Source organism: Struthio camelus, chromosome 6 (genome assembly GCF_040807025.1).
Source record: "Struthio camelus isolate bStrCam1 chromosome 6, bStrCam1.hap1, whole genome shotgun sequence".
Lineage (NCBI taxonomy): Eukaryota > Metazoa > Chordata > Aves > Struthioniformes > Struthionidae > Struthio > Struthio camelus.
This window is the reverse complement of record NC_090947.1, coordinates 14710085-14731806: the sequence shown is the minus strand read 5'-3', so window position 1 is coordinate 14731806 and position 21722 is coordinate 14710085. Positions and strand designations below refer to the sequence as shown.

Here is a 21722-nt window from a genome sequence, read left to right as displayed (position 1 = left end):
AAAAAAAAAAAAGAAAAGGGGCCAACCTCTCCCTAACGTTAGTGTTAGCTCAGGAAATTTAACCGTGCTGAAGACAGTAATTAAGAAAAAGGAGGCGGCCTGCGCTCTGCGGACAGCGCTGGTCGGAGATGGACGCGTGCCCCTCGCCGCGCGCTTGCCGCGGCGCTAGCTGCAGCCAAGCGGCTCCGGCAGGCGACGGCCGCGGCCGTGTCGCCGCCGCCGCTCCTGCCCGCCGCCGCCGCTTGCCGGCACCTCCAGCCTTGCCCCCCCGAGTCGTTCTCGCACCTTGCAGCACCTTCGATACGGCCGCAAGTGCTATTCCAGCTGCCGCCGGGCACCGTGCGAGCCGCTGGCGCTTTGCGGAAAGCGCACGGCGCACGGCACACACACGAGCTGAGGACCGACGGGGAGCGTAGCAGAGCGGCAGCTGCACGCCGGGAAAGTCTCCGGGCTTGTACGCGACGCTGCCCTTAGCAGCTACCGCGCCGAGCCCTACAAACCAAACCAAACCAAACCAAACCGTCCCGTGCTACAGCACAGCGAGAGCTCTAAGGAGAGCTCGTCCCCCAGGATTCGGCTGCAGTTTAGCAGGCGCAACACTAGTACCAGCAGTACCTTTTATAATAAAAACAGAGGTTTCCTTATATGAATAAAATTACATCTGTCTGCGCATGTGATTATTTTAATATGCTGTATTCTTACAAAAATGGAAGAGTGGCTTTCCAGCTAAGTTGCCACGGATTCTTTTATTTGATTTTGTGTAATACAAGCACTCCGGTGTGGGACCAGCATACTTAACCAAATCATTTACTTCTCTTTAGGAGATTAAAAATATATTAGCTTTATACTTTCTCCATGCACCATCCTATGTGTAGTCTGAGCGGGTACTCTGTGACTGACTCGATATTCTAATAATGGTTCAAAAGACATTAACCGCAGCACAACTTTGTAACGTTAACATTTCTGGAGGAAGCTACATCAGTATTCCCAAATAAAACATACTACAATATATTTTTACAGTATTTTTGTGGCAAATACTTTCTTTTGGACTGAATAAAATTAAACTGACCATCTGCTTGTAAGACTTTTATTTGACGAAAAATTCACATATCAGACAGGGTCTTGTTATCATGAGCTCAGAATATAAGCCCCTCCACATAAATTTCAGAAGCAACTGCACACGCACATCAAAGTCTGCTAATTCAGACGCATAGTCTTGCTAAAATAGCGTGGGTCCTTTTCAAGCAGGGACGGCGCTACTGGCATTCCCTGGGGATTGTTGGGTTTTTCAGTGAAATGCAGTAGCTGAACATTATTGCGCCGTTTGCACAAAGATAATGGAATGAACAGCATTTTTCTAAACAGATTAAGAATAGCCATTGCTTAAGAATCTAAAACATAAATATTAAAAAAAAAGACTCAGGAAAGTTTACATTTCTTACAGACTCACTGTTAAATGGCTGACTTTCCCTATCATTTGGGAAGGAAGAGGAAAGAGGGATTTTTGTATATACTGTTATATATGCAACTATATTGTAATATATAAGATACCGTATTTGTAATGGCCTAAATTATCTCTTTGCCACCCAGTGTACAGCTAAGAAGCAGAAAGCTTAGGAAAACCTGAATGGGAAACAGAAACAGAGAAGAGCTGTAGTTGGCAGAACAACTTAATGGCTTAAGTACCCAACTTAATCTCACCCAACACATACATTTGTTAGGGTATGTTACGTAAAAGGACTAGAGGAGCCATGGAGCAGCAAACATTTCATGTTTTGCCTTGTCATCATGTTTTGCCCTGTATCATCAGTACACATTGCTGTGTTCTCTCTTTTTCACAAATTTTTCCGCCCTGCAGACAGTGAAACTTCCTATTCAGGATGTTCATGGACACAAAGACAAAGTGCAACCAGACCTGACAGTACAGCTAAACCCCAGCCACGTGCAGTACTAGGGGCTAGGTTCACCTCTACCTTAAAATCATTAGAGACTCACTGACAGCAGCAGTGGATGCTGCGAGGCGTTCAGAGGGCGTTCTGAGACAGTTACTTCTTCACCACTATGAGACAAGGAAAAACTCTCTAGCAATTTTTGAGATCAAGAAAAACTCATTCTAAAGTTTAATCAAACTTAATGGCATTTAAAAAAAAATTTGGTTTTACAAGCCAATCCATGTAAGTAGAACTGTACTGAAGGCTCTGGTGGTGGTAGGACATTTGAAATGATGCCTACATCACATAGCAAGACCAAACATTAAATCAATAGAACAATTTCTTGCTGTCAGACTAATGTGTCAGTCTGACCTTTTATTTAAAATATTACTGAACACCATGAATTTAGCATGTCTTGCATTTTCTTTTGTAGCTCTGACTGTTTTACAGCCTGAAGTATATTTCCTGTTCATTGTACAGAGAAGAATCTGAGGCACAACCCCAATTTAGCAGATTGGTGACAGGAACAAGAATACCAAGGACTCTTGACTTCCTGCCTACTAGGTCACCCTTTAACCATGCTGCTGCTCTAACCTAAGAGTCAATTGCAAAAAGTAAATGGTAGCCATGGTGTACTAGCAGTAAGAATAACAATTTTCCTTGAAGTCTTTTCCCCTTGCTAAGCAGTCATCGTTATTTTGTCATTACGGTAGCATAAACAAGAGAATGCTCCTGAATGCAAAAAATTAGACATACGCGTTGCAGATAGGCTAGAAAAAGACTGTTATCACACTACTATCAATTTGTACGTCCTGAAATTAAGTAGCTGTATAATGTGTCAATAGGCTTGGTCTTTACAGCTTGAGATCGTTGTTTCCCAGTGGCTTAAAGCAATCATCCACAAATTCATCACTGACTTCTTCTAAAGCAGCTGGCTTCCATCTTGGGAACTGGTCTTTGTCAGTCAGTACTATCAGGTGAAGTAAAAAAACACAAAGTCACTTGTAAACTTTCTCCAGTTAAGATGAGTGCAGATTGCCTCAAGACAGGAGACTACAGTGAATATGAGCGAGGAGAAAAAATCAATATGCTCTGGAAAAGATGGAGTTTTAGGAATGCTTACATTTTTACTCCAATAGTTCTTGAGTTATGACCAGTTCTTGAGTTGCGTTATGACCTGTGTAGAGATGTATCTGGGAGCTGCTTGATGAATCCTGTATTACTTCAGAAAGAGCCAATCCCATTAAGGGTATCTGGGCACCATTAGGTACCCAAACTTTGAAGGAAGGAATAAGCCTTAAATTAATGGTTTCCTGTCAGACCTATACCCCTGTCTTCTGCTTCGTCATTTCAAATGGGGAACTGCATGCACGATGCTTCTTTTGGGCACGGGCTATTACATCTCTGTGCAAAATCTGACTCTCGTAGAGTACAGGAGATGACTCAAAGCAGGTGTTAAATTCCTATGGCTAATTTAAACACATTATATAAACTAATCATGAAATAACTAATGAGGAAAGAGTATAACAAAGTATCTTTGTGAGAAAATCAAATACTGCTGTAGATCTCTAGATATAACCGTGAAGATCTGTACATTCTTCATATGTATACGCTGCACTGTATACTAGGAAACACTTTACTGAAAATAAAAATCATCAGGGAATGAATTATATGTAAAAGTGTAACCAGAAAATAGTTCTCAAAAAGCGTTCCTGACATCCCAAGGAACACTGGAGGCACGTCAGCAAAAATTGCTGCACTAGCAAACAGTAACACAACAGAGAGTTTGTATGTGTGTAAACAACAACAATCTGAAAGGAATTCCAAAGGGCCCTTCAGAGCACCTTTCAAAAATAAAATCATTTAGTGAATTTTTTATTATGATTAAAAAAGAATGGCTACAGTTAATTGTAGCTTTCTAGCTGCACTGGTTCTCCTCCTCAACATACATTCCCTTCAGATGCGTGACATCAGCCTCCCCTTTGGAGATGCACCTGTGGCCTGGGAGAGCTTCTGGCCAACACCGCCCACAGCATACAGGGGAGGAAGGGAAGGCTGCCCCCTCCTTTCCTCCCCACCCCCAAATCCCTCTGCTAACAAAGAATCCTGAATATGATGCCTCTAAAGGCATGAGGACAGAAAAGGCTCGTGCAGACTAGATGTTTTGAAGAACTGGAGCTGCTTTTTTGGTAAGTTGCTATGTCTGCTCTGTCTAAGCAGATTTCATTCTTGATGACTAAACTAGAAACATTTATAATAAGAAATGTGTATGGGAATTGGATTTACAGTTCAGTAGAAGGAATGCCTACCTAAAGATTGCATCTTAAGACTGGCGTTGTGATGCTATGTGGTCAAATGTGACTTGAAAACTTCTTAAGTGCAAATAATTTTTTTCCCCTCTATCAGGATTTGGAGAATGCCTAAAAAATCAAGACCTCAAACATTATTCAGAAATACCAGTCTGCTGTTGTAAAAAACTGTTCAGGCTTCTGGCTAATGCTGATTTAGACTGGAAAGAAAGAACAGGGAGCTAAATACCACAAATGGTCAGGTCAGAATCTAGCACAAACATTTGCAAGCAGCTACCAAGCCAAAACTAAATGTGACCTGGATGCAAGAGTCTAAGAGCTGCAGACTCCAGTTTATTTTTCAAGACACTTGAGGCTTCATGCACGCAAGAGGCTTTATAAAGTATTTAGTTAGAAGATACTGTGCTTAAAGTGCAGAGCTGTTCTCAGGTTAGTTTCAACCATGATGGTACCAGCATCTTAAAGCTGAGATTCATCCTGAAAATACATAATCTTCTCTTGCTTTTTTTCTGCAGTTTATAACTAGATGAACAAAATAAGCACCTTACTGAAAAAGCAACAGACTTAAAGAAAGCTAATCCCAGAACAAGATATATACAGTAAGCAGAGAACAAAAGTGACTGAAGAACAAAGTATACAAACTGCTATTAGCAATTCTCAGTGCAGCTTGATCTTTTTTCTTCCCCTTTCCCGACACAGTTAAGCCTTTGCTACATCATCCTATGCAAAAGGGAAGCTTCCCAGCTGTTGTTTCCTGAAGCTTTTTTCTTTATAAGCAGTTTGTGTGGTTTACTTGCCACAGTGTGACAAGTAATTTGTTTTTGGCCTCTGCCTCTTTCGCAGACGGCTTAATGACTTTGTGCATTACAAACGAGAACTAGATTTGGTGTTCATCGGACTCCCCGCCTTTGAGGTTTGTCACATCCCATACAGCTACCTTTAGGCAGTTGTAAAAGTCTATAGGGTGGTTTGGAATACATCCTAGAAACAGCATCATCTTAAAATAGCTTTCTCCCTACTACCCATTTCCAGAGCAATAAAGAGCATGTACTTCTCAACAGACCGACTGTGGGTAAACTTCAAAGGAGTCTTTGCTAGTAAGCACTAAAGACTACTTAAAATTGTAAACTTTCTCCATATTGTACAAACAAACTTTGCATCTGTGATCCTTGGGCTATCTTTATAACAGTATTACTAAAGGTGAATGCTCAAACAGTAATATCCATTGCTCAAGTGGATTTTAAACTACTTTACAAAGGCAGAGATTAAAACCGAGGGAGAAGAGATGATACATACTTGAGCTACATAACTATGTGTGGATTAAAAGTCAAGTCTTACCCCTGCCCCCAACAAGTGTTATTCTTCTAGATGTCTTGTACTATAAGCTCCTTGGAAAAGGTAACATCTCTGGTTTTGTTTCATCGTGTGCTGAACAGTACATAAATAATTACTACAGTTCCCAACAGAGATGCGGAAGACGCTGGCTTTGACAAACTGCACGGTGAATCAGCAGTAGAGTCAAGGACAGAATCTGTTTCCTAGATGAACTTCCTAACCTGCTGTTCTGCTTCTTCCATTATCCATCTTGACCACTGCTGTTGAACGTAGCAAACTTACATACATATTTCTTATAGCAAGACAGCTTTATTCAGAGATACTTTGGACATGGTCAGAAGCAGTCTCTGTTCTAACGCTTTGCTATGCAAACACTTGTTACTGGCTTTGAGTCTGGATTTCTTAAACCATTTTATAGCTGGCTAAGCCAGCTACATGGCAACACTAAAGCTGAATACACAAATGATGCAGTGGCTCTTCAACTTTGCTGCTGTCAGTATTAAATATATTTTGAACTTTTCTAATGAACCAGTGCAACCTTTTCACTGTCTTGTTACCAGGTGGGTAAAAGAAACATAAGGACACTGAGATTAAAGAAAGGAAACAACAGACCTGCTGTGCTTTAGACCAGATGATAACCTTTGGCCATACAACAATCTAAAAAGCAAAAACTGGTAACAAGCCTAGAAGTGCTCCCTGGGCTGTTGCTGCATAAACTTTTCTTATCTACAGAGAGTTTGCATATTATTAAGTCACCTTTCTGGTACGCGCTCTTACCTGCTCGAACACCTTCATAGAAGTCATGGCCTCTCTGAAAGATAAAGAAATGAGCAGCAATATAATAGATTAAATTTATCACATCTTTCCCTAGGGGCTATCCCACTTATTCTGCTTGAAATGAAGTGCTCAGGATTCTGTCAAATCCTGCTTACCCTCTTCATCTAGTCCTACTTTCTCTTCACTTACTAAAGAGCTCTATATTCTCTTGCTTAAATGCAGCCATAACTGTTACGATTTGTGCCTGGATAATTTTCACATAATGGAAGCTCTTTCTGTTACATGTCAGAGTTTTGCATGATGAGGGCGAAGGTGTATACAATAGGACTGAAAATTATTTAGGAAAAGGGCCACCCCTCTCCAGGAATTTTGTGAGGTATTCTGCATACGTAGCGCACCTTGCAGTGGCACAATCCCAGAAATATACTGTTACTTTTGATAAAGGGCAAATATAACATTTAAATCCCTAAGGATGTTTCACTAGCAATGGAGCAGCAATATTAGTTTCAGGAGAGAAACGGCAAGGATTCTGTCAGGCATTACAACATATCAGAATTAGACATACCATGTTCTCGCTTGCTTTTTTTTTTTTTTTTAAGTATTTACCTTAAACATCAGCATTCACTCAATTAGATGCAAAAAAAAAAAATATTTTAAAATGTGACAGAACTAATAAGGCTTCCAAAGGAAAGCTTTGAGGGATTTGTTCAAATAATCCAGTTAGTAACACTGTTCTGCTGGAAGGATCAATTTCTCATGTGTTATCCAAGTACTCACCCTTTACTATAAATAATACTCAAGTCTCTCATTTCAGTAAATCTCCCACAACACTCCTGAAAGGCAGGGTTAAAAAATTGTTCCCATCTCACTGACAGGAACTGAGGTAGTAAGAAGCTAAATAACTTAAATAGGAAATCTGTGCAAGAACTCTAGAGTTTTAGAATTAGGGCTCAAATAAAACACTTTCTGTACTGTAACGTTATCATAGTTTTCTTAACAAAAGCACTGTACCATTCCCATCTGATCATAATAAAATTGTCTCCTTAGAGTTGCATATAAAGACATGGAGGGGAAAAAAAGAAAGCAACAAATGCACCAAAAAGACACTGAAAATAGTCTGTGATGTAATTAATATAAGACTTAAGCTCTGACGCACCGACTCTGGCTAGCCAAAGACAATGTGCGCAGCTCCTTGCTTACCATGCAGGCTTGGCTCAGTCTGTACTCCATCGTCAGGACATCCTGTAAACTCATGGAAGCTCCTTCTCTGAGCTGCCTGAGAGTCATCTTTAAGGATGTAGGTGACATCTTATTAATAGTCTGGGGGAGACATTGACATTTATTTTTATTCTCTTCAGTTTAGACACAGTTAAGTCTTTTTTGTTTTGCATTTTATACTTTGTAAAGTAAATTATGGCACTCTTCTCCCTGAACTCATCCGTGAGATTTCTATCCCTCCTGCTTCTAAAACCCTTACGCTACTTCCAGTGTGTTGTTGGCTGAAGTTCCTTGCACAAACCTTTATCAAGCAAGGTCTTTGGGCTGCCGGCCATCACTTGTGGAAAGCCTGGCCTAGAACTCTTCAGGTCTCACCATTTGATTGAATTACTGCTAGCCAGAGAATCTCATCTGGCTTGAAAATCACTTCCAGACAGATTCTTTTGAGAAGTGGTAGGTGAGTGTTACAGAAGCAAAAGTCAGTGTAAACCTGTCACATGGAAGTGACTTTAAAAAAAAAAAAAAACAAATGAGGTAGATATACTTAAAACCTCTCCCATTCTCCCAATAAAAAATACGATGAGGTGTGGTCTGGTGTAAAATGCTGTCAGTCTCTAATGGATCATTCTTGCCAAGCATGTGTGTGGCAGGGGGGAACAGGGCTGGTACACCACAGCTTTAAGAAGCAGCATCTGTGTCATCTGCAGCTCCTCTTTTAAAACAGAGCAAAAGTTTCTGATCTAGCAGATCAGAGAGCAGATCCCAGATTGCTTCATACAGTCAGACTACAGCGATTGACGGTACCTCTGCTTGTCCTCCAGGCACCACAGTTCACTCTGGAAGTATGCCCTGGGACTGCAGTGAAAAACTAGAATAACTTTTATATTCAGTGGACTTCCTGAACCACAGCAGAGTGAGAAGTGTTTATCACTGTCTCAGCATAATGAATGCTATTGCACATGTATAAGACTGCAGGCCCAAGCAATTAAAATACCTTAGAATGTAATATGATCTGAATTGTTCTTAAATGTTATTGATATTGCAGCTGACATCAGTATGGTACAGCATTTAATTGTATCTGGCACAACAGTCAGAATAGCAAGGTCATAATACTGATTAGCCAAAACATTTCTGAAGTATTTGCATTGCGCACATCTGCAAAGACCAGATAACGTACCAAGAGGTAAATTTTGGGGGGTGGAGGGGGCCAAAATTTAATTTAAAATAAATCCAACCTAAATGCTTGTCTGTACATGCTTCTTGTCTGGGATCAACGGATACTGCAGTAATCTAGCCCTACTTTGCTCCGCTGATAGGAAGTCTGGAGGTCTTGCCTGCCGCCTTTGACAGAGCTACAGGCTATAAATATTATGCAACAGACAGGATCTGTTTAAGGCACACAAATAAATACTGTAAATCTGGTTCTCATGACTGTCCTTCAATTAATAGCATGCCAGCAAACAGTAGGGGGAGGTGGGGAAAAAGACAAGAACCTAGTTAAGAAAACAGAACGGTTCAGTTAAGAAACTAAAGCTTTCGGGGTTGAGGAGGAAAGGAGCTAAAATCTTAGTCACTGATGTTTTATTACTTGAAACATGACTATTTGTCCCAGTAAGCCCAAGTAAAAGCTCTGCATTATTCACAGTACAACAGACATCTCCTGTGAATTGGGACATCTTTACCGCTCTACTGAAAAGTAGCAGATGGCAAGATTTACCTCTTTGCATTATTTTCATTGCAGACATTAGAATCCAAACCCACAGACTGAAATGGCAGGTTTCCAGTCATCAATGTTAACATTTTTTTTGGCTCCCAATTATTCCTCATCCCTCTCCAGACACCAGCTGATAACAGCAGTGACCCCTTTTGCCTGTTTAAGCCAGAAAACATGCAATTGCTGTACAAGCAGCGGCCTGTGCAATTGTAACTTAAAAGCAAAATTACTGGTTCTGTCATTCTGTTTGACACACGTTGACCATTTTGCTTGAGACAAACCAGTTTAGAAAGAATTAATGCTGCCTTAAATTGTCAACTTTTGTTGTTGCCAGTTCTGGCGAGGTCTCTTGACAACTAGCTTCAACTGAGCAGATAAACTAGCTATGCCTCTTTAATTATGCCATAGTGTAGGTCCGCAGATGTGCAGCAGTTCCTGACTGGATCCCTTTCTTCCCTTAATTGCTTTTGCTGGCCTTATCTTTGAACCTGACTATTTCTCCTTTGAGTTTCACGTTCTGTTGTCTGGATCAGAAAGTCTTTGCTCAGACCAGGCTAAATGCCGTGAACAGTGCAAGCAGATGACTCTCTAGCTGAAATATTAGTTCTGGGTAAAGAAAGCACTGAAACAGGAAAGATCTGAAAACAGTGCTTAACTAATCTAATGCATCTAGCAGCTGCCTTATCTTGGCATATCAATGAGGCTGAAGGTAGAGGAGGCATTGCTATAAATCAAGTTGAAGGAAGAGGAACAAGGAAAGAAAATGGGTAGGTGTAATGTAGAAAAATGAGTCATCAGTGTATCTATAAATAAACTTTCTCTACAAAGAGGAGGAAGCGATCAGTACTAGGAAACAAGCCTGAAAAAATAGATGAGATAGGCTGAACTAGGAAGGGAAATACTAAAATGCAAAGAAGGCTTCATAGAAGCATTTGACATCTATTCTGGTATTTTTGAGATCATCTGTATTTCAATGTACTGATCCTGACATCTACAAGTTGAACTTCCAATACAGCTAAATTCCAGTAAGATACTATCAGAAGGTGACAGAATCAAGTCCCTTACAAGGATAACAGCTGGAACAGTTGCTGTATCTTTTGTCTCCAAGGCCCATTAAAGTTTCTGACCTGAACCTGAGGTGCTGAGGGTCCCTGAGAGAAGCTTTCTTTAAATTAAACCAAACTAACGCCCAGAGGTCCAATGTAAAATTCCCTGCAGTAGATGCAGAGTGAGCATCTGCTCATCGCTCACTCTCTCAAACATCAAAGCATTTGTTTGTCTGCACCAAACCAGCATGCTTCTGGGTAAGCTTTGACAAAATGTGAACATCTAGCCAAGATGTCACAGGGAAGTTGCTTAAGGAGAGGTATACCAGTCTTTTACTGGTCTATTAAAGGAGCATTCTGAAATTTTGTTACTTTAATTCAGCATGTGCAAGAAACCATTCAGCTTCATCCCTCTGATCCGTCTTACCAACTGCTGCATGCCCACTTAAAGTTTCAGGAATCCCAGCCTGACCCGTTGATCTGTACAAGGTATCTCCTAATTCTTACAGTCTCTGCAATGTCCTGTACGCAACACTGGAAATCACTCAGTAACAATGAAGAAGGTGATCAAATCATGAAATAACAATGCTCAGAAGGTGCAATGTCCTGCCAAAAAAGCCGTAAGAAAGCACTGTCATGTGAAAACCACGTCTTGTGCTTTTCAGGTTTCGTCTCCATTTGCTTACTTCATCCAACAAAAAGTGGTAATTCTGTCATTCTGATTGAAGTTTTTGGCTTGTGTAACTCCTCAAAACCAGTAAATTAATGCTATAAAGTGAAAGGTTTTTAAAAGTCTCTTACCAGTTCAAAAAGCCTAAGTGTTCGTAGTCTAGCTTTCTACCTATTGGTAGCTGGGTTCAAAATGTGATACAAATCATTGTTATTCTTGAATATAATTTTAACAACTTTAGAGTCTCTTTATTTACGCAAACCATAATAGGATCTCAGAGAGGTGAAAGTCTGCCAGGCAGGTATGTTTTAAAATTAAAAAGCAGAAGTATTATGGATCAGACAGAACAGGATACTATCCTAGGATAGTATGGCTCACAGTATACTTGGATTATAGTTGAACTATTACTTCCATTTTATTAACATTAAAAGTATCTGCACATTCAAGGTATGAGACCTCCAAAACAGGTATTTAGTATCAGACTTTCTGTCAGGGCCTGTTCAACAAGCTTATTAATACATACCATAACAAATATACAGAACAGAAAAACAAGAGTACGAACAAACACCTCTGTCACTGAAGCCATTATAGTCTCCGTACCTATCATTTCAAGGTGCCGTTGTTCCTGAACCTCGACTCCAAAGGGAAACCTTGGTCCAATGAAGATGATAGCAAACTATTGTCTATGAAAAATACTACTGGCACTACAATATTACTGATAAGAAAAATGACTTGGTTGACACAGGTTTGTTAAACCACTGTCGAGGTTTTCTTACCTCAGGTTGGCATGATTTGACTGTGTTCCCTGCTCTAGCCAGTCCTTCGCACTCTGATCTCTGAGCAGCGTGAGAGCAGGCCACTGCCTCGTCTGCCTGTGCTACAAAATGCTCTACCACCAGAGCATCAGTTCCTATTCTTTCTCCAGCTAAAACTGTTTGTTTACAATTCTGCTGTTTCTCTCGTAAAACAAAAATTCCAGTTTAGTTGGCAAGCATTTCCTGTTGCAATCACAGACTTGTGATTTCTGAGTCCTTTTAAACATACTTTTTCCCCAAATGTATTTTTATTCTATGTAAAAGAGCCACAAAACCAAAAAAAGAAAGGAAGTATGTGATCCTACAACCACTTGCTGCTTAGCACAGACTGTGTGCTATTAGTAATTTGACTTAATTTGATGTACTTATTCATGATAAGAAGCCTTGCGCCTGCTAGAAAATGGTTTTGCAAAATTTGAAGATCTCTGTACAGACAGAAGGGACTTATGTTAACATAATCCTGACTCTGGTACAGAACAGTCAATAGAGATTTGCTTAGGAATTGCAGTCAATTCCAAGGATAAATTCATTAATGAATCATCATGCAAGGGAAACAATCTGATATAATGTCCTATTAAATCCATGAACTAAGCAAACTGAAGAAGCAATAAAAATAATGCATTTTTTGTTCAGAAGTTAAAAAAAAAAAAACTTTCAATTACTCAACATTATAACTTTAAACCATGTCATCTGCTTCTAACTTAAAAATACAAAACAAGTACACCTCCTAAACCATAAGAGCCAAGAACATGTATTCACTTATTTATATGGGAGATCTGAGTTATATGGTTGCAGATGGGAGAAAGGAAGTGGAGCAAGTTTGGCTAATTGGAGCAATTTTGGCAGAACAAACTATCCAGTTACCATACTTATGTACCAAAGCATTTCCAGGATTCTTGCATCTTTTGTAACAGAAACTGTATTTTGAACAGACAAACCATCCTTTATAGCCTATACTCTATTTAGAAAATTCCATTACATCTAATTATGTTTTATAGTGCCATAAAGTTGTATAAAATTAACTTAGGAAAAGCTATCTGCAAATAATTCTTGATGGTTTGCAACTTCCACTAAAACTAATCCATATGAAGTTAAATATCATTCTGCAATGAGATTATAAAATCCACAAATAAAATCTAAAAATAAAATACTATCTTCTAATTCAGTATTATAAAGAGTGACTGCCACTTGCATGCTATCAAACTGTTTCATAAACCTTAACAGAACTACCTTCCCTGCCATCTATAAGATAGGGGAAAAAATGAAGAACTGAATCATATAGGCTGTATGACTTGGAGAAAAATCATGATGGAAGTCTGGCAGAATTCAGGTCTCATATCATCTAAATGATTATCCTTGGACTAGCTTGTTTAACTGTTTTCTTTAAGGGCACTTGAATATAGGTGGAAAAATTAAGCCTTGTCTTTTTATTTGATTTTGTTTTTGTAATATATTTATTTTATACTCTTTGTGAAGTACTGGGCATACTGGTTGGCACAAAGGTATTTCATAAATTGCTTTCCTCAGAAATACATTATTATTTTTTGCAGTTTGTAATTAAAGACCAAATGCTTTGTCACTCACAAAACCTCTGGAACGCTCAAGCGGACTTTGAGAATGCTGCTGTATCTGGGTTACCCCAAGTAAGGATTTAATAATATTGCAACACTTACTGCCCCAGTACCGTCCTGACAGGACCAGTACAGGATGCCTAGTTCCTTCTGCTCAAATGAAAGTGTGAAGATGATGGATGTATTTTATTTTAGTACAAGAGCAGGAGTTTTTCCATAAGCTCTAACCAAAGTTATATTAAAAGTTAATTTTTGTTGGAGAAATGCTTGCGTTCTATCTGATTGTAAATAATATCTGAATGGCCCCCCAAACAAAACATTTATAAGCCACCTGAGTGGAGATGCTTCAAAAGAAAAATAGAGAAAACATAAAGATGTTATATAAACGTACATGACCAGAAGTGGCTTCTTGCTTCAGTAATGAGGCTGAAGCGTGCAGCTGAATTACTGTGTTATCACTGTACTTTTGTGAGTAGTGGCTACATCCAACACTCAGCGACGCATTAAAAAATAATTTTAAAAAACTTCCTGATGATAAACTGCTTGCTATTTACTCAAAGGAGGTTTCTGAAGGGGAGGAAAACCAACAACACTTTTCTAGTACTTCTTTACTCCAATCCACAGCAATAAAATGAGAAGCTGTAAAAGGAACCTTTTTCCAATTCAGTAGATTGCACTTTTATGCAATGCATGATGGTATGTACACTCTGCAGTTTCATGTGTACAGATGAATAGTCATGTTTGAGTAGAACTACTGACAATGCTATAGGACTACAGGTGAGAACCTGAGGGTCATAGTCCAGTGTCCTACTGGTGTTACCCAGTCTCAGTTACATTAAATAGGATGACTACAGACTGCCCCAAGGTAAGAAAGTACAGAATCAGGCTTAACATCTTTAACAAAAATAACAAAGAAGACATTACCTCTAGCTGCTTCATGGCAAAAGCAGAGCCGTCCTGCTTCAATTTTTTAACTATTTCTTCCATGCTATTTGCTGAAAAAATACTAAAACAAAAAGAAATCTTTTATCAATAAATGAATGAATTGCTTCAGCCTTCCTCTTCTCTGTGAAATGCTGGTAGCTTACAGAAATTAGAAATAGAGAACTTAGCCTGAGTGTTTGCTTTGTTCGCAGCAATATATTCTGTGCTGTTCAATTTTAAGTAACTCAATTGACAGGCATCTTCTATTTACAAATCTCTTAACATTCTGATGTTTATCCAAAATCTCTGTTCAGTTACTATCATCTGTTTTATCTACGTTTTTATAATGCACCAAATCCTGTGCCATCAGCTCCATTTTATCGGTTTGACATCTATACCTTTCGCCTCTAGTTACTGCCGTTCTTCACAATTTTCAGCTTCTTTCTGCTCTTATCTCTCCCTCCCCTTTCCTTTCTGACACACATAAGCCCCAAACTAACCATAAAAATGGCCTCACACCAACGAGCACAAATGCATTCCATAATGTTTCCCCACCAGCTGAACAGTTAGTCTCACAAAATTCCCTAATTTCCATAAAAAATGTTTGTTTTAATGGGCTATAGGGCGGTTGCTTTTAAGAATTATGTATGAATCGGGCAAAATGCTTAATTATTTAACACCTTGATAAGTGTAGGATCTGATGAGTTTCAAGTAAAGCACGCTAAAAAGAAATGTTTAAAGGACTACCTTCATTATCATTTCTATCACCTTACCTGTTGAGCACTGATATTGTTACTGGATTTAACTTCATGTTTTCTCTCCAAAAGAATAAAAAGGAAGAAAAATCCCAGATTACCTGTTAATCTTCTCCATATGTTCATCAAGTACAAACGCCTTTTCTTGATCAATTTTGCTCTATTTAAAAAGCAAATATGTATTTTATTTTATTTTCAACCATCTGAAAAGTCAGCACTGAAATATTTGCAGAAATATCACAGGTAGATCATCGGATGTTCATAAGACCACAATTTTTAATGATATACAATTTTACCGTATGTATAAGTGAATTTGTCATTTCACGTTTTGAATGTTAAAGGTGCCATCTCATGATGCAGTGCTGGCTTTGAGCTAGACTATGTGGGTATTTGTGCTTATCTTGTACATAAATCACAACTGTTCTATCAATACATCTCTGCATCAAATACACTGAGGAAGCTGGTGCAGATAAATCCCAGAGAATATAAAAGCAAGGAAATAGATTTCCAATACAGAACACATTTGATTCTCTTTTTTTCTTAGTTATAGTAGCACTTACGTTTATATAGCGAAAAAAGGACAGAACAGAAAGAATACGTCTCTTTTCCTCTTCTTTCTCTCACTCACTTTATAAAATTTTATTTAGTAGAAATTATCTAGAATGTGCTTTTTGTTTAGAATCTTATTCTTAGCACCACATCCTATTTTTGCGCTTTCTTGTTTTTTTAGATTTATATATTAATTTCAAAAGTCTAATTTTGATTCACAGTTACAGTCTTTTCTAATATATCTAACATGTCAGCTACTATTTATAATTCACCTTGATTTGCAGACAAATGCTGGGGCTTAGGGTTTTTTATTATCTTTCTAGTTTCCCTTAATACTAATGCAATGTTTATCCTTTACAATTAAATAGGCAACGTTTACACAGCGCCATTAAGTACGTAACAATTTTGCATTAACTAGTTTTCACTGACCCCTGATCTTGATGGACAACTAAAGAGACTGAAAGATCTGATGGATTTAAGTGGAAAGTGTGACAAATGTTTTGGACCTGCTGGCACTGAGGGGTTTAGGACATAAACAGATGTTTTGCTAGCAGCAGCTGAGGCTGAGAAATAGGTTCCCTGTTATTCCAGCTCTGATAACTAAAAATAAGCAGCTTCCTTTTCTATTAAATGTATACTGCTTTACAAGATGACTTCAACACATAATCAGTCCTATTTTGTAGCTTTCTATTTTGTCAAAATAATCAGTACCACTGTGTAAATTAGCTTACCCCATTTATTTTTCTAATTAATTTTCAAATGAGAAGTTCGTAATTCTAGAACAGAAATAGAGTTGAGTAGACACTGCTCATTTTAAAACGAAATAATTGGGGAATAATACTCAGGGCGAAGGAGTATAGCAAATCGTTGTGAATCTCCAGAAGTTTCCTCTCTTTTGAAATAAAGCTGTAAAGCACAGTTAAATGCCTAAAATGGCCACTAAATAAACTGATTGTAAAGCCAAAACCTTTAACTGTCATGCACATTGTTAAATGGGACTAACACCAATACTACTCATGTGATATGAAAGCAGTTAAATTCCTCTCCAAAATCTCAACAGAGAGAATTATGAATTTGTCCACTGGCAAAATGGCACTTTCCTCCTCCTTAAATATTGCTTTAACATCTCAAATGTCGTCACTCGAGCGTATCTTGACTCTGCTAATACATTAGCATCTTGAGAGCTGCTGTGCTTATTTATGGTCTTTTAATAAGTATTTCAAAGTTACAAACATAAAATATTTTCAAAGAACAACTTAAGCCGTTAAATTCAGGCTTCAAATCTGGACTGTAACCAATTTGCATCAAAATAACACCAAAATTTATATTAAATGCATCAGGCTAGCATAATATTTCTTCAGGTAGATAAAATTCCTGGGATGGAAAGATAAGATCCACTCCAAAGCGAGCAGCCTAGCTCGTAGCGACTGGCACTGTAACTGCTGCAGCCTTTGGACTGGGACACTAGTTCTATCCTTTTCATTTGTGTTTCTCAGAAACCCTGAATTTCCGGAGAACTCCCTGACCGCACTTGCCATCATGCTCTGTATGACTGTCGCTTGGTTAGAGGTTGTCTACTTTGCCCTCTGCAAAGTGTGCTAGAAATTCAAGAATAATAGAGGAAAAAATAGTAACCAGCGATACGCAGTTCTGTACTTTTAGCATCATCATGCTACTGGATGAGAACTTACATATATACGCACAGAGAAAGAGAGAGCTTTCAGTAGTTAAAAATGAATAAAAGGTAGAAAGTAAAGAAAGAAATAGACCTTTACATTTTATTTTCAATTTGACACTGTAGGCATTAATGCTACCAATCAGTATTTTATAGAGTTCGGATAGGTTGGAAATCCATTACTTTTGTAACCATAAAACAACGAATCAGTAGCATGAAAAAAAGAATTTGTATTTTCACATATTTAATTAACAATTCTCCTTGATTTCAGTTTGGGATAGTAATTAACCAGATTACCTTCTCGTGGTAAGAGTTCAATACTTCTGCAATACTTTCTATTGAAGGAAATTTAAGTGCAATCAAGTCTTCCTCTAAGGCAGATAGCTATTAAAAAAAAAGATAAAAGATTTAATTAAAAATAGATAAAATAAAAGGTACTTCCTGGATTACTATTGCTATGTTTTGCTACTATATTTTATATATATTTTATATGTGTGTGTGTATATGCACATACTATAACTATATATATTAACTATTACAGAGAAAAAAAAACTTTTGGCCAGACTTAAAGAGGTACCAAGCAGACAATAGAAGAAGCAGGAGTTCCGCTTTTCAGATGTGTTGAAACATCTGGTTTAATTATGCCTGCAGTGAACAGCAAAGACCTCTGCTTCCCAAGCAGACCCACAGACTACAGCTAAGGCAGGCAAAGCCAGCCTACGATAGTTCAAGATAAAACAGCAAGAGCCTGGCAACTGTACTGTGCTTGAACAGCATTTGTTAACCTATGTGTCTAACCAGCTCCAATAGGGCAGAAACAGTGACAGTGACTGCCTCTTTCACCTCCCCCCAAATCTGGAAACGTAGCATCCGCTGTTAACTCTGGAATGTTGTCCACAGTGCCATTAAGCCTGGTCTTTAGAGAAGGAAGGCTGTCTTTCCTTCATGGTACAAGAACACTGTCCCCTCTGGTTTTATCAAAGAGGCTAATTTTTACATTCTCTTCCAGCCACTGTAAGAAACAAATAGGGTATCTATTACAGAGAATGATAACATATTGATGGGGTATTATCTAAGTTAGAGATTTTGTAGTTGTATAAATAACCTCTCCTTTCAGACACTGTTGCCTAAATTGTATTCACAAAGCAAGCAACAGATATGGCAGTGGCAAGATAGCGTGAAGATAGAGCATGTAATTTTCCATCAAGTAACTTCAACTGTGCCTAGTTTATCAACAGTGGAATCATCTGAACAGAGAATCACTGGTTCCCTCTACCAAGCTGTAACTAGCTAGCAAGCATCATAATGACAGCTTGAGAGCATGTTATGGTCCCCATACGCAACACAGAGCCAGCTAAGGTACCTGTGCCTCTGCATACAGGCATGCTGGCAAACGTATACTGGCGTGCTGAAACAACTCAGCTTGTCATTATGGTAGTAGGTTAAGCTCCCGCTCATACTGGCTAGCAGTTTACCTTTTCTGATTCTACAAAATGTGTAGCGATGCCTGCTTTTTGCACATCTCTTCCTTTTAGCCTAAATCCTGTTAGTGCAAGGTAATAGCCAATCTTTCCTGAAAGTCTTGGCAAGAAATATCCTCCACCTACATCAGGAAAAAGGCCTGTAACGAACGAAACAAAACAAGTGAAGGGAGAACCTGTTATCCTAATCACAAATGTAACTCAGTAGTAATTTATTCTTGTCTCACTTTCATCTCCATGAGTTATGTATGGCTCTCTTGCCTGAAGTTTCTCCTTGACTTAGTTTGACGTTTGTCCATCATCTCAGTCCTTTCTAAAAGTAAACTCTTGAAAAACACCTTCCAAATTGTATCTTTTTCACTGGCACATAATTTACCCACATATGCCAAACAACAAACTTCATTCTATTTGCCTATAATCTCTTCCTGAAACATTTTTAGATGCCTGACAGATAACGTGCATGCTCCCAGCAAATAACAGAACTGACATAAAGAATTGTGAAATACTTTGTGCAAATTCAAACTGGAAGCTGCTTTTTCTCCGAAATCTTTTATTATGATAATAACCTCAAATGATGAAATTACACCTACCTCTTGCACAGCAAAGCTTGAACAAATATTTGGTCTGACGGTTCATTAACAGATCAGCACTATTTCACTTACAAGTAATTGCCTTAGGTCACAAAAGAGTAGCTGTACGTGTTATATAAACGTTCACTAAAATGTTTTAAGATGGGGTAATTAGTGTCCTTTGAATATTCCTCTCCTTTGGATGTAATCAAGGAAAGGTTTCCTTAAAACTGCTTCTCTTCAGTGTTCTCCTCCTCAGTAACCCCTACAAGTACATCACTGCCTTATGTTCTCAGTCACCTCTCAGACTCTCCTCCTCCGACTCCCTTTTGATCCTCCCTAAGTTCTGCTACCTCTTAATGCTTCATGAAATTGTTTTTAGGAGTCACTTCCTACCAGTTATAATTACACTAATCTATTCTCATTCCAGCTGATGTGTGTGTTGCTATTAACTGATTTATTTCCTTCCTATAGGCTGCTGAGAAATGTAGCTCTTCTAAAATGCTGAAAGTCTTGTTAGTACCTTTCACAAGCTCTAAGCTGCATTATCCTCAGCTCATCACTTACCCTCATTTTCATCTGTAGTCACTTGCTGAACAGTTTACTCCATATTTCACCTTCTCAGTTTGAGCCATCATATACATAATGTTGATGTCAAGACTATACACAGTTTTATGTTTCTATTCATCTGTCTCCTCCTGGATTTCCTACTCCTGCAACAAATCCTCTCATTTCAAAATGAAATTCTCTTAAAAATGCTCTCCAAAGCGAAAATGACAATTATATTATTCTCCCTATCCACTCAGACTGCAATTATAACAACCTTTTCCTCCTTGCTGTAATTAAAATATTGATGCTGAAGTTCTCCTCTTTCTGTTCTTCAGTAAGCTCCCTCAGATTCCAAGTAGCAATCTTCATGCTAGTATTTTACAGGGCGCTTCCACAGGGCAAAACACAAGAAAATAAATTCTATATAAACTATAAAGTTGAGTAGTTTAACTTAATTTGATTTAGAGGTGAATAAAACTAAATTGAATGAAGGTCCCTTTAAATCTTAAGAAATCTACAAATAGGGTAAATGAAGGTGCAGCTAATCCAATTTAAACTTACTCTATTGCATAAGCAAGTCAACTATAGCTTCTGCTGTCTCCTGTTGAAGGGCCCTCCCTGTCTTCCTTTCCTCTTACAATATTCCTCTTCTTGCACCCCTGTTCCATATATTCCTCTTAATTCTCTCAGTACTGCTTCCCACATCTTTCTGCCTGCTGCCTGGTTTATCTTATCATATTCCACACACTTGAAAATTTTTCCTTTTGGCAGTGTTTACCAATCACTTCTCAAATCCCTACTTAAATATGAGAAGACCTGAATGTCTGTTGGACTGACCAAGCGAAAAGCGTGCATCTGGAACCATGACTTGCAGTCTAAATTCTGTGACAGATGGAATGAGCTTCTCTCTGGTCCCAATTGTAAAACTGTCTCTGCTGTTGCCAAGCGTAAGATAAAGGTACTACTGCTACATTTCCACCTTATCTTGCAGAGGTAGCTGGAGATTTGTTAGTAAATGACTTACAGAAATCTGAAAGTTTAGAGGGATATACAAAAAAGTGTCAATTATTACTATAACTGCACCTTACAGCCCACTTCTTACAATATACTTTTATATTTTGGTCTTCAAGTCCGTGGTCTTTCCACACCCTCCTACGTATGAGCTGCTTTGCTATGTTTTATCTGACCTATGTCAGTTTGAAACTCCTACAAACTGGAACTCTGTCTTCTATTTTTATTTGCAAAGTGGCATACATAACATCACTTTGTATTTATGGTGGTGTATAAGTGCATAAATAATTGCATGAAAACACAGCAGCTCAGTGAACGCTTTGTTTTCTTTTCACAGAAAAGGTGTGATGCCTACTGAAATAAGTGAACATACGAAAAAGATCAATTAATACAGTATCTAGACAGCTAGGCTTTTTAAAGATACATCACAGAGCTCAAAACACAGCTAAGCCCTTAAATCCAGATAGTTTTCAGTGTTTTGGCTTCTAATTGATGCTAGAAGGGTTTAATTACTTTCTTCCCTAAGCAAGTTCTAAGCTTTTCCTCCAGAGATCTTCACGGTTTATTTTTGTGTAAACAAGTCCCTGTAAACATAAGACATGTATGTAAAAAACATCATATTTGCTAACATAGGACTATTCATAGCTCTACCACTGAACAAGAAATCAAAGGTATCTTTATTGTTAGAATAATTTAACACGTGAAAGCATTTCTCTGTTTACATTAAAAAATATATTTAGCTTCAAACACTTTTGTTGTAGAACAACTGATTATGAATCTCGTGAGTTTAGTAAATTCATGTAGCGTTAACATTTGAACTATT

The 21722-nt window shown here is 38.3% G+C and overlaps 1 protein-coding gene across 2 annotated transcripts in view; it reads right to left on the bottom strand.

The window, feature by feature from the left end:
• Positions 1-727: 727 nt before the first annotated feature.
• The window catches only part of HIBCH (3-hydroxyisobutyryl-CoA hydrolase), a 42150-nt gene continuing 21155 nt past the window's right edge, over positions 728-21722 (bottom strand). For both annotated transcript variants that reach the window (XM_068948317.1, XM_009673895.2), the window contains exons 8-14: positions 18765-18910; positions 17587-17673; positions 15167-15225; positions 14311-14392; positions 7553-7672; positions 6353-6386; positions 728-2901 (exon numbers count right to left, since the gene is read on the bottom strand). In XM_068948317.1, coding sequence (XP_068804418.1) covers positions 2786-2901; positions 6353-6386; positions 7553-7672; positions 14311-14392; positions 15167-15225; positions 17587-17673; positions 18765-18910 — 644 coding nt within the window. In that variant the 3' untranslated portion in view covers positions 728-2785. The remainder of the gene's footprint in view (positions 2902-6352; positions 6387-7552; positions 7673-14310; positions 14393-15166; positions 15226-17586; positions 17674-18764; positions 18911-21722) is intronic.